Raw genomic sequence first — 13550 nt, 5'->3', positions numbered from 1 at the left:
CAAAAACACCACCTGTACAGGGGAACAGAGTGGGGTGGAAAGTGTCACATTAATAATAAGATGAAGTAGCATGCAAAATTAAATAAAAATACAATACTTCTGAATGGTAATTGGGTTACTTTCTTTTCAGCACTCGTTAGACACTCTATGCTTGTAATAAACACACTATTACTGTGTTATAAGGAGGTTTGCAAAAAAAACAATATTTTATTTTACCCATATTTTCTATGCCAGCCTTTTATAATTTTTTTGTCAGTATTTTAAGGCTTCATTAGTTTTATATGAAAATGTTGGCTTTAAATATGCACATGTCCCCATGCAGGTTTAATTACAATACAGCTGTTGTGTTCCCAGTGACCTTGAACAGATTCCTTGGTGGACTGATGGACAGGAAATAACAATCAAATTTGATAACTGATTAATATTTTCAAGCAAAACAATTGAAAACTATACAACAACTAAACTAAACATCCCAGCTCCTCTAATTCCAGGATTTACCATGTTTGCATTACCTTTTATTGTTGGAGAGATATATTAGTAACACGAATTAAATAAACTATTAATAATACAAACCTGATTTATTCACCCGTGGACCTTCTTATCTTTTAGAGGATTGTGGGGGAGCTAAAGTCAGCAACAGATACAAGGTGTATAATGCCAGGAACACCCTGGGGAGATTACCGGTCACTCAAAGGGCTACTGATGTATTATTCTTAACATTATCTTTACTAAGATGGGAAAAATGCAGTTAAAACCCAGACTTTTTTATTTCATTTTAAGGCTCCTTCACAACATCTAAACAATAGATAAGTTCCTAGCCCCCAATGACTAGTTCCACTTCACTGCTACACCTTGTGAAAAATAACAAGCAAGCTTTAAGAAATATTTTAAAAAGCACCTGTTGGAGCAAAGTTCTCTGTGAGAGAGCAGCCACAGGGAAACGCTATGCATAAGTAATGACGAGAATGGAAAGTGGAGTGTGGGTGGTGGGATTAGGAGGGCAGTTGGTATCAGAGCAGGAGGTAAATAACCCTGGCTCAGTCCTGTCTGAGAGCAGACCTGTCTCTGCTGTGGCGCGCTCCAGTTTGGAAGGACAACATGCATACTCCACTCTATGTGGGGAGAATGTGAAAGCGCTTGCTGCCATGGCAACAAGGCAGCTCCACAGTCTCCAGTCCCCATTAAGAAAGATGGGTGGCAACGTGGCTGTAGCTCAGTGGTGGTGTAGCATGACATGCTGAAAGAGCCTATTGAAAGCCAGTGAATTTAGCAGTTAATGAAAAGAGCAAAAAGGGACAGCAGGTCCACGAGGCAGGCGATACCGACCCGTCCTCTTGTTTTGGGTCTTGCGTGCTCTCGTGAGAGGTGTGCGAATATTAAATCGACTCAGTTTTCACTGTTTTGAACGGGGGATATTGTACACTTTGGGCTTCTGTGAGAGATTATCACAGGAGTGGAGGTTTAATTACAATAGAGCAATTGTTGTGCTCACAGTGACCTTGAACAGAGTCCTTGGGTATCTAAAGATGAAAGGAATGACGTGTAAGCGAGAGGATGAAGCACTGAAATGTTTCAAAAAAATGTTACCCTGGGTCTTTGTAAAAAAAATTTAAAAAATAAGCACATTTAAAAAAAAATAAGCTGTTGAAAAAACTTTTCATAGTGTCAAGGTCAGCTGTAGATTTTAGGAAATGTTTTGTTGATTCAGGGTCTGAAGGTTTTCCCTACAAAACACAAGAGCTAAAAAATGATTCATAGTTTAAGCAGCTGATGCTTGATGTGGAGGAGTAGACAACCTTTTAATCAACCTGTTACATCAGAAAGATCAGAAAGATTAGCATTAACATTTTCAACAGACATCAAACAAATGCATTCTATCAAAATGGGTTTATTTTTGCCATCGTTATATATGACAGATTCCCATGGCGACAAAACATTACTCTAAAAGTCATTCCTCTCAGTCAGATGGTGGTGGTTTTACTGCAGGACACAATTAAACTGAGTTCTTTAACTCTGTTTCATGTAGATACTGTGCATGTGGTGGGAGCCAAATTCAGCAGAACAAAACAGATTTCATCCTGAGTCCAAGTGCCAAGACTCTTTTCATTCAGCTGAAAATAGCAAGCCACTGCTTACGCACATCTCCAGAACATAGTTTAGGCAACTAAAGGATTGGGTGGGAGTGATTTGTGGAGGAGGAATACAGCCACTGCAGGAGCTCAGTGGGGTTCGAACCAAATGAATCAGAAAGACACCAAATTGTGAATAAATAAATAAATAAGCACACTGTGGAGCCAGGAAGTAAAGTTAATGTTGGCCTTTTAATCGCAGTTTCTAAAGACATTCGCAAGTGTTTTGCTGGGTGGTTTGTGAGCCAAGACAGGAAAGAGTAATGAGTAATAACCTCCCCTAATAACACAGTCTTCTTATATTTATCACTACGACAGAGTCAAAGTTACTACAGACACATTTCCTCTGTTATGAGCACAATATTTGAATATTCCTGTCAAGAAATCCATCATGGACTGAAGTGACCTCAGTGACCCCAGTGACAGACTGCCAGCTCCTCCCGTCATACTGGACTGTAGGCTCAATACCAAACTCACACAGCAGGGGGCAGTTCATCAGCCTCTGTGACTCTTGAGCTGTAGCTCAGAGCTGGATAGATACTTCAGTATGTTGCCATTTGTCTCTGCCTTATGCTTTAAACTGCCTTATGCCATCCAGCAAATCCCAATATGAGTAAATGTTATAAACACAGGGATATGGAATCAGATTAAAGCAATGTAAAACTCTCAAAATTTACTGTTATTAAATTTATGAACTATTCATGACCCCTTTTGAACTAAAGAGTTGGTTTAATAAACACATTTAGTCAAAAAGCTGCAGATTATGCTCATCTAACTAACTTAAAGCCCAGCTACAGTCATGTGAAAAAGAAAGTTTTTGCAGCACTATGCAGTCGCGTGTACCCCACATGCTTCAGTAGCTTCTAACGGGACCTTCTGCGGGAGTGGGCGTCCCAGCAGTTTTGGTATGACTATCAGTCTCTCACATCATTGCAGAGGAATTTTGGCCCATTTTTCTGTACAGCGTTTCAGTTCATTGAGGTTTGTGGGCATGTTGTTGTTTGTTGCTCACCTCTCTTAATGTTCCACTTCAGCATTTCGAGGTCTGGACTTTGGGCGATTGCCTCACCTCGATTCTTTTCTTTTTCAGCTATACTCTCGTAGATTTGCTGCACTTGGGATCACTATCCTTTTGTTGCATGACCCAAATTCTGCCAAGCTTCATTTTAGCTTTAGGACAGACGGCCTCACATTTGATTCTAGAAGAGAGTCCTGTGATTGCAAAACAAACCCAATTCATTACCCCACCACTACCGTGCTTAAGAGTTAGTATGAGGTGTTCGTGCTGACATGTTGTGCATTATGGCCAAAACATTGTGACATACAAAAATTACTTTTTCACATGACTGTACACGCTCTTCTTTTTATTCTAATTATATTTAGCAACTGTTTTAGCATTTGATCTTAGCCCAGTGAATTGCTGACATGTAACCAAGATACACTCTCTTGAGATAAAGGAAACCGAAGTCACAAGTAAGCCACAAAAAGACAAGCGGCTTTCTAAATGATACCAGCGAGACAGACATATTTTTTTACCCTTCAGTTTCTCACCAAACATGAAGGAGTTTCCATCTGATTTTGCTCTACACCACCATAATCTAAGAAAGAGAGAAAAGGCTGAATTTCTCTGCAGTATCCATGGTTGTCTTGACAACTCAAGCCACTCACTGCCTAGAGCAGAAATCTACTGTATTCAGAAACACAAACCCAGAAACCCGCTGTTATGTCACAGAAAATGGTATGAATGCTGTACTGCTTCATTTCAATGCACACACTCACAGTCTCTCTGTATGCTTTTATATCACTCATCTTGAGTTTGTACGCGCCTCATATTCACATCTATTTTTATAACAGGAAAATGAGCTCCTGCACAGGCAATGTACTATTCTGGAAAATGAGTTCACATCATACTCATTCTTATTCTTCAACTATCCTAGAAAGCCCTTTAATTGTTCATTTATTGGAACTGTAAAAGGAAATAACCTCAAATAGTAAACTGCTGATCAGACTAATCGACTGTATGTAAGCTATTGAGCCAATGCCATTAAAATTCCAATACAAACAAAAAAAAAAATTCAAACCACTCTTCTTTTGAGCAAAGGGCCACTGAGTGCAGCGTCACTGTTATTACAGTTGTCTAAAATAACTACAAGAACTGGATAGAGGTGGCAACTACATGTACTTCAAGGTAAGACATATAATAAAAATAACAGCCTGCTTTGAAAAAGTTTAAAAATTTAATTGTTCAGTCCCCAAACCTCTCTGTAAAAACAGCCCAGGGCAACGACTCGACCGCTAAATTAAATTATCCCAGTCCAATCACAGGTGCCACAAAAAGTGACCTACAGATTGTTTAATGGTTTTAATGTGATTAGGTACGCGTGAAGAAGATTCAGTTCAGTTCAATTCCATTTTATTTATATAGTGCCAAATCACAACAACAGTTGCCTCAAAGCGCTCTAAGGTAAGGTAAAGACCCTACAATGATCTTTACAAAGATGGGCAGACTGTGGTCGTAAAGGGGTGGAGATGGTCAGCAACAACACTCAGGTAGGTTGTGGTGTTTAAATAATGCTCAGTTGGTACTAAGGGGCCTAAAGTGTGCCAAGAAAACATCCTAATACCACCACCATCAGCCTGACCTGCACACACAAGGCAGGTCATGCTTTCATGATGTTTATGCCAAATTCTGAATCTACCATTCAAATGTCGCAGCAGAATTCTAGTCACATCAGACCAGGCAACACTTCTATTGTCCAATTTTGGTGAGCCTGTATAAAATGTAGCCTCATTATTCCAGTGCTGTTCTTCCGCATACCTTTGTTGTAATGAGTAGTTATTTGAGTTACTATTTTTACCCACTTGCTGTATGTTTTCCTCTTTTTCAGTCCACTATCAGTAAACCCTAGAGATGGTTGCGTGGGAAAATCCCAGTAGATCAGCAGTTTCGTAACACCTAGATATAAATGCCTAAATACACTGAGATGCTGCCATGTGATTGGCTAATTAGATATTTGCATTAACGAGCAGTTGAACAAAATAGCCAGTGTGTGCATTTGATTTAACGTTAATTAGCCAAGTAAATCCCACAGAGGTTAGAAAGCTCTTTTTCCAATAAATAATAACTACTTTCCATTATAGCCCATCAAAAACTGACATTTTATATGAAACAACCCTTATTTATTTCCCCAGAAATCTCTTTTCTTTTTGCCAAAACATAGGATTAAACATTAAGGTTAGTTCTCTTAGACTTTTTCCTTCTCTCAGACATTTTTTTCTCCAGTAGTAACATATAAAGTTTTTAAAAAGCAATAAACTAAATGAGAAACCATTAGATAAGTGCTGATCTGCACAGCTGAATAAATTCTGTGCATGTAGGTAGCGACATTAGGAGCCAGCAAAAGTTTTTATGTGTGTGAATGTGCCCATGAAATATGCGTTGCCTTATGACATCCCTAGCGTTAGAGCAGTCACTTATCTCCCTCCCCAGTCAACAGGTCTCCTCTTCATCAACAGCCCTTTCCACTCAGGCAGAACCCAGCCAGCCTGTAATTACTGATGCCACTTGAGAGGAATACCAACAGGCACAGACACACCAGAGAGGAAAAAGCATCAGCAGCGAGCACTATTTCAGCCCACAGCACCTTTCCACGACTTCAAAACACCTGGAGCCTGCTGCTGTTGTCTGTGTGTGAAGAGCAGCAGCACCACCTGCCACTGCGGAGGATCTAATGACCAAATAATGAGTGTAAGGACACAAACTTAGGGAATATTTTAGTCCAGTTGAGCCCAGACTTCATTCCTTCTGGCTTGTACATGGCTTTGTTCAGACACAGACACATGGCTGTCTGAGAAATCCGTGAGCCTGTACATGACTTCTTTGTTAAAAGAGCCAGAAAGAGTGGCAGGAACTCAGGCTGGACACATCAGCTTGATAACGTATGGCATGCCATGTGACAGGTCGGAAGTAGATTTCCGAAGCAGGGCATGACAACATAAATATACTATGAGCGATAAATTTTTGCACCCAGCTCACCTCCTCTAACCTCCATTATTTCCTTTCATGTTTTAAAAATTGATATTTTAATTTATTTTTACAAGGCTACATGAGGAATCTCTTCCAGCACTTCCATGCTTAGTGGCACATTTCCATTTATGGAAATGTAGGCGATCATCAGTGGGATTTACATACTAATGCCAGGAGTGTTTCTAACTACAAGCGATTGCAAGGTCTTCATTTACTTCGGCAGCTGAGAGGTTTTGTAAAATATTAAGAAGTTAAACACAAAAATTTGCCATTAACTACGGGGATAAATGTCCCCTTGAGCTTTCCTAAAATCTGTCTCTTGCACTCTTTTTTGGATGCGAGCCAGAAGATGTCAATAATAAAATCAATTACAAAAAACGCTTCAACTCCAAACTGAGCTACACTCACTCATCAGAATATAGCACAGTGATACTCGTGGGCAGTGTCTGCCCACACTTTCTTCACAACAATAAGCTACATTTTTCTATTCCCTATGGCATGATGCATGGCAGCCGCATGTGAGGGGGGGCGGGGAGTCGCTCTGTAATCTGGGAGTACCATCTGTGGCTGTCAGCTGAAACTGCCATTTAGTGGGCCTAACACAATCACCATGTCAACAGTTGCCAACACTTGGCGCTTCCACAGTCCCCTCGGAGCACATGTGACATGCCAGAAAAGTCTAAGCATGGGAGAAATGTCCCAAAAACAAGCTGAGTCAAGCTGCTGTTAGAGTCGGATTGATTCATGTCACGGGCACACAGCGATTGGTTCTCGGCGAGGATGAATGAAAATCACACAGAGACAAATGTAGGCATGTTACCATGTAGTGATCTCTGTGATTCATCACAAGAGGCAGAAGCCTGATGTCTGCAAGACCAACAGATGTACAACAGGTGGAGCCAAAGTCTTATTAATAAGAAAAATAGGATCAGTAAGCTGCCATTTTTACACAGTGTAATCCTCTCACGACTGAAGTCGGCCCATTTACAGATTGTCATCAAGTTACACAGTAGATTTCATCACAGCACATCTAGCAGGCATTTTTGGTACTTTAGCACACAGAAGAAAATGCTTAACAGCGTCTTTGATCAAGGAAACTGGAGTAGAAAATGTCCATTAATGCACTTTTATAGCAGAAATTGTCACAGTACATTTCCTCTATAAGCTCTCATAATTAAATGTGTAAACACTTGATAATGCCATCTGTTATTAAATTAGGCCAATTAGTAGGGATTATCATAAGATCTTAAGTGGTTTTGATTCCACGGCAGCTTCAATCACCTTTGCACAGATCAGAGGGAGGGCATTTTGCATATTGTGGTATCATCCATCCATCCAGCCATGTGGTGTTTTTCCATTTGTTACTCCTCTGCTTCAATTTCTCCCAAATGTTAGTGCTAATGATAATACTACAATCAGCTATTACAAAGCAGCAATAATCACACGTTAACATTAATGCATGATTCCCACTGTGAGCAATGATCAAAAATTTTAAGTCTGAGCATACAAGTCTGAGGGTACGTATTTAATACAAAGACATACTTGATGGCGTAATCTCATTAATGCAGGATTAGCAACTTAAACCTGTTGCAGGCAAAATGTTTTTAGAAAAAACTGCATAATAACTCAAGCAGATGGAAAGGAAACTAGAGTCTTGCACCTTCTCCCAGCTCTGTCTTTTTAAAAAAAAATAAAATAAAATAAAATTTGCCCCAGTAGACCTTGGTCAATCACAATGCACATCCCCCAGGAAATGACTAGAAAATAAACGCTTGGAAAAATGACATGAGCACTTGTTAATGCCTGGTTAAGCTGCTGCTGAGACACTGTCAGCACCTTTAGATGGGACAGAAACTTACATATCTATCTCCTAGACTCTGCGCCTCCTTAAAAGGGGAAATGTTCGTGCATTAGAGATTTGTTGCCTCTAATCTTGTTGCCTTTCATACCAGATCATGTGAGCAGTGCAAAATGTTATTATATATTATTATTAATATTATTTTAAATATTATTTTTTTTAAAAAGTGGGGGGTGGTTAAACAGAACAAAAAAAGGTGCAAGAAAAGGGCTCTTTAATCTTCATATTCTGGCTGTTCTTTTAAATAAAATCCTGTCTTCTCTGGCTTCCTTGCCTACTGAAACTTTAAATACTGAGTTATCCAAGTTAGACACTCACCCTTAATCTTGAAAGACAATTTTAAAAAGGAAGCGAATCTTCTGTCAATAAAAACTTAGCAGATACCATCATTTTTTCCTTGCACAGGACCTGATTCTGAAAGCAGCATGTAGACATACATACAGAAATACAGTGTGTGTGTCAGAAACACAACAAATCCAAATTGAAACAGTTCATATTGGTGTGTCTCAAACTCAATGCAACCATCCCGATTCTCTTGTGCTCTGACAATACCTTGAAAGGGAGGTGTCTGAGTTCAGTCGACGTTATATTTTTAAAAAGAAAACAAATTGTCACTCAGTGCCTGTTCAGAGTTATTGTGGGGCCATTCTTCTGTGCAGCATCATCTGGCCCTGGATCGCTTGACAACAATTGTACCAGCAACCATATCATACACAGTCCTGTTGTGCTGGAAGAACAGAAGAGTGATGAAGGCTGGGAAGAAGAAGGCAATGGAAAAGTTCTTATTCAAGGCTCGAACAGTCGATCTGAAGAGGGAGACAGAAACAGTACCGTTATGTGATGTGAGGCTGTTTGCATGCACGCTGTGACTTCTGATGGATAATCTTTAAAAAAAATAAATAAATAAATACTCACGCAGAAAGAGAGACATTAGTTGCTGGCACGACAAGAACCCTGTTAGGCTGAACCAGAACCGATGAGTCACATGTCACGACTCTGAGTCCAATGAGAAACTTTCCGGGAGTGGCTCCTCCTGCTCCCCAAATGCATATGATCTAAAAAGAGAAACGTGTATCAGCTACCAAACATAAAATACATTTTCCACAAACAATTTAACAAGTTACGGTCGGTAAAATATCACTGCTAGATGTCAGCAAATTGCAGTCGACTGAGTTCAGTCTTCTTCCTTAAGTGCTTAACTCTAAGTACGGTGACCACGGTAGAGCAAACAACTCTGGCTGCTGTTCGTCTCTAGTGAGTGGAAGCTTTCAGTCTGCTACCTAAGCTGTTGATATGCTGGTGTTGTAGTCCATTTATGTTGGAGGAGGCTGTAAAACTTTGTGAAAGGACTCCGATAAGAGTCAATGAGTCAGCGAAGCTCACTTTTGACTGACGACAGCGACACTGAGGTGAGTTGATATCTCAGACTTTTTCTTGCTGGTTTTGCCACTGCTAATTGCTGTTAGCCTCCATTAGCTGCTGTTAGTCAGAGTTAGTGAAACTTTCTTTGAAGTAAATGTAACACTGTTGGACTCGGACACTTACCAACCAGACCCTCATATGACGTGAGATGTGTAATCAAACTGTTTATCAGAGCGAAAGTGTGACTTTTAGGAAAATTGAGCCTAACATTAGCTGGCATAATGTTAGCTTATAACCAGCTGTCGCTGTTGTGTAGCCGGCTTAGTGGCAGCTGTCCAAAGAAAAGAGGGTCGCATGTCAAATCAGCTGACAGTAAGGGACTGTGACAAAATCAGGAATGAATAAACAAGTTTATGTAGGTTTTTGTATGTTATTGCACTGACAAACTGGCACCTGCCCATTTTAATGGAGACGCTCTAAGGTTATGAGAACACTGTTTGTTGGAAGACGTAATTACACACAGAGCAAAAATACTTAGGAGTACGACAGCCCCTGGTTCCCCTAGCAGCTGTACCCTTAAGACCAACATCCTAGTCAAGACTCCAGATAACAGCATAAAACTTCTCCGTGTCCACTCACCTCATAAAAACAAACTAATATCCGATACACAAGAGCAACAAGCATCATTTTCTGCAGCTCCTCCATCGATGTGTCTTCATCGATTTCCTCCACAATAAAATGCATGGCGAACTTGGAAACATCTCTGAAAAGTGAATGAAATGATACAGGTTTAAAGAATATCTTAGTCTGATTACGAGTCTCCTTCTTGAAGGGATAAAAATAAAAAAAATTTAGAAAAACATAAATACACAAACTCACTTGATTCCACTAAGGTGCATAATACTGATGATTATAGTTGCTTTGATGAAAAACAATATGAAGAAATCCACCATCTCAGCCATTAGTCTTTGGAGAGGAGAAGGAATACTGTACTCTCGGCCTGGAGAAAAGAAGCAAAGAAGTTTGTTTTATTAAGGGATGCCGGACTGCCTTTCAATTGTTTTTAAAGGCGCTCAGTGCCAGAGGGTCATCATAACCCTCAAATGTAGTGACCCTTGGAGTTTGGAAAAATCGGATATGGTTATATACTGTCTGTAGCAGCTTTTACCTGGTCTCGGTGCATTTCCGTTCTCCCTCGCCTGCTGCTGCTGCGGCTGAGCAGGCACTGCTGCCCCGACGATGGTTTCACCTGCACGGCCGCTCGAGGAGCCGGCCGCGGGTGGGTAAGGAGGCAACGGAAGACCAAACGGATTGTTATGCCAGTGCTGGGAGTTGATATCAAGAACGGTCGAAGTCCCGTTAGGTGGCTGTAAACAGTAAGGGTAGGACATGGCTGACGCTGCTAGCCAGCTTTGCCAGTTCACATATCCACTGTAGTACTGCCACATCCATGCCTGTAGTTTCTCGCAGTATTGTGTCGTGGCACGGCTTTCTTCGGCGTCCTTCTCGCCGTCAGTGCTGCCCCGGTTGTCTTTTCTTTGGGTAACTTCGTCAGCTAATGGCTTAACTTGACTACCACAAGGTTTATTCTTTCTCTTATCGACATCCATACTTCTGTTTTCTTTGTCGGCCATGTTTGATCGCGTTGCGTCACGTAACGTCATCTGGACGAAGAAAATAAATACGTGTCAAGATAGAGATATTGTAAAGATATGAGATGTTATGGATTCAAATAAATTGAATAATATTTTTCAATTTAAAAAAATAAAAAAAATCTCTATTTATAATTCACGTTAAACTGTTACCCCTCCTCCCCTCTCCACCTAGCAGGATGTAGTGGTGCCGCCCGATAGTTGCCTGCTATTACGGGAATCAACCACAAGGGTGCAGCATATCCGCGAGGTAGAAGTTGCAGTGATAGTGAGACATCTGGGGTCTTCGAGTTCACACAATTTAATATTCAAATGAGAAAGTACGGCAGCAAAAGATTTTCAGGACTTACTTCTGGATTTTCTCGGATAACTGCATCTGTAATTATCACATTGTTATAGAACTTATGAGATTAACTACATGAATACATGAGACTACATAAGATGACTGCAAATACAAGCCTAGTTCCAAAAAAGTTGTGTGTGTAAAATAAAAGCAGAATGCATTGATTTGCAAAATCATAAACATATATTTTATTCAAAATGAAAGTGTGGACAAAGTTCACCCTGCCATCCACAAATGGTGGTTACAAATGTATGATGCAATAAAGAAGCCATCTAGAAATCTGGATCTTCTCTAGAAAGAGCTAATTTAAAATGAACTGGGGGGAGGTAGAAAACTTTTCTGTGGTCAGACCCATCAAAATTTAAAACTTTTTTGGAAAGCATGCACACCATGTCCTCTGGACTAAAGAGGAGAGAGTGCTTGTCATCAAAACCCTGCTGTGCAGGAATTGGGTGCATCAATGCCTATAGAAAGGCACTTGCAGGTTTTAGATCAACATATGCTCCCATCCAGGTGACATGTTTTCCAGGAAAACAATGCCAAACCACATACTGCATCTATCACAACAGCATGGCTTCACAGTAAAAGAGTCCCGCTGATGAACTGATTCAGATGTTATTTTAATTGAAAACATTTTGCAGCCTCATCATCATGAAACAAATAGTAAAATGAGTCAGCTGATACATACGATGTGTGTTCTGTGTGCAAGATTTGCAAATCATTGCATTCTGTTTTTATTCACATTTTACAGAATGTCCCAAATTTTGGAATCACGATTTATTGTGTAACAGTAAATAATGTCATTTCTTACAGCTTCATGCTGATGAATGAGATCCTTGTAGGACCTGAAACCACCTGTCGTTATTGAGATTATTCCATCACAATCAACAGGCTGCTTTTCTTAAATAAAACAGAAATGGAATAATTGTTACGGTATTGGTGTGCACACAGCCACCACATCCTTTCATAATGAACAAAAGGACAAAAGAATTTAGCAGCTGATCATGTCGTTGTGTTTAAGGGAGCTAAGCAATTTCAAAGGAAGTGTGCTTCTTAAAGCTGGCACCCACACAACACCATAAGCATGCTTAATCTGTAGGTTGTTTTTTTTTGTTTTTTTGAGCTGGTAGGACCTCAGGTTTCACTGCATACCTTATATTTATATCTGAGCATGCATTATAAAAATATAAGTAAATGCTCCACAACACATTCTTTGTGCAGGCAAAGCACCAAAAAACATGTGTGCATATGGCACCATCTTACATAACATGGCACTTGACAAAACAAAGCAGCTTGTCATTAGTCAATACTCATTGTTGCTTGTCCACCACCTGGGGCCGCAATCATTCACTACAGCCTGGAAATCTTTGAGGATTTATACCTCAGTGTAGTGCTCTAAAGGACCCTAATTAAAACTAATTATGTGCACTCACTTGAATTTTGCATCCATGCAACCAAGACTAGGTCACTGCTCCAACTGCAAGCAGGGATTTGGCCTTCTCACCTCCTTGTCATATGAGGGCTACTCTGATTTTAGGAGATTTCCTTCCCTTTGTTTAAACAAAAGGCCTTTGTAACCCCCTTCCCCTCTAGCTTTAAGATCAGGTGTGTTTAAGCCAATCAGGTTTCTTGCTTTAAGGTTTCACATCTAAACAGTTTGCTACAGTTTAGTAGAAAAGGTAACTGCAGGTCATGCCAGCTACAAACATTAAACTAGTGCAGCTATACAGGGAGGCATTTCCTTAATTTTGCACCATTAACTGACCTGATTATGTGCAGCTGGCACAGCATTTTTAGTAAAGGATGCACGCTTGCATAGTGATAGGCATCTGGATGCAGGACATGCTGTATTGATACAGTCTATAATGTAATTCTTGGAATTGAACCAGCCATATTGAAAATGCCTTTTAAAGTGCAATCTGTTAAACTGAAGGGAATTAGTCTGGCTTTGAAAGTAGTGTTAGAAATGGAGACAAACTGGCTCCACTGTAAATTTTGAGTAGGACATGAGCTGCACACATTGACAATCATTTAAACCCCAATAGGTCAAGATGTTGAATTGCATTGATGAGTAGCATTTGACATTCGAGTTTATGCACCAGAGTCACATTAGAGTCAATAAATGTGCACCTGATGATGCTTCACAAGTACAAGACTTTGTAGTAAGAGTCAGACAGAG

At 40.1% G+C, this 13550-nt stretch overlaps 1 protein-coding gene across 1 annotated transcript; it reads right to left on the bottom strand.

Annotated features, from left to right (window-relative positions):
• Positions 1-7194: 7194 nt before the first annotated feature.
• On the bottom strand, positions 7195-11043 carry LOC120732174 (protein FAM8A1-like). Its single transcript, XM_040029586.1, has 5 exons — positions 10545-11043; positions 10256-10376; positions 10016-10139; positions 8930-9069; positions 7195-8820 (listed from the first exon to the last, which is right to left on the bottom strand). Exons 1-5 carry the CDS (start codon positions 11038-11040, stop codon positions 8676-8678), a joined length of 1026 nt encoding a protein of 341 aa, XP_039885520.1. The 5' UTR covers positions 11041-11043; the 3' UTR covers positions 7195-8675.
• Between the last annotated feature and the right edge of the window lie 2507 nt (positions 11044-13550).

Source organism: Simochromis diagramma, unplaced genomic scaffold (genome assembly GCF_900408965.1).
Source record: "Simochromis diagramma unplaced genomic scaffold, fSimDia1.1 OVJJ01000361.1, whole genome shotgun sequence".
In the NCBI taxonomy this organism is placed as follows: Eukaryota; Metazoa; Chordata; class Actinopteri; order Cichliformes; family Cichlidae; genus Simochromis; species Simochromis diagramma.
The sequence above is the reverse complement of the archived record's forward strand: the minus strand, read 5'-3'. Positions and strand labels throughout refer to the sequence as shown.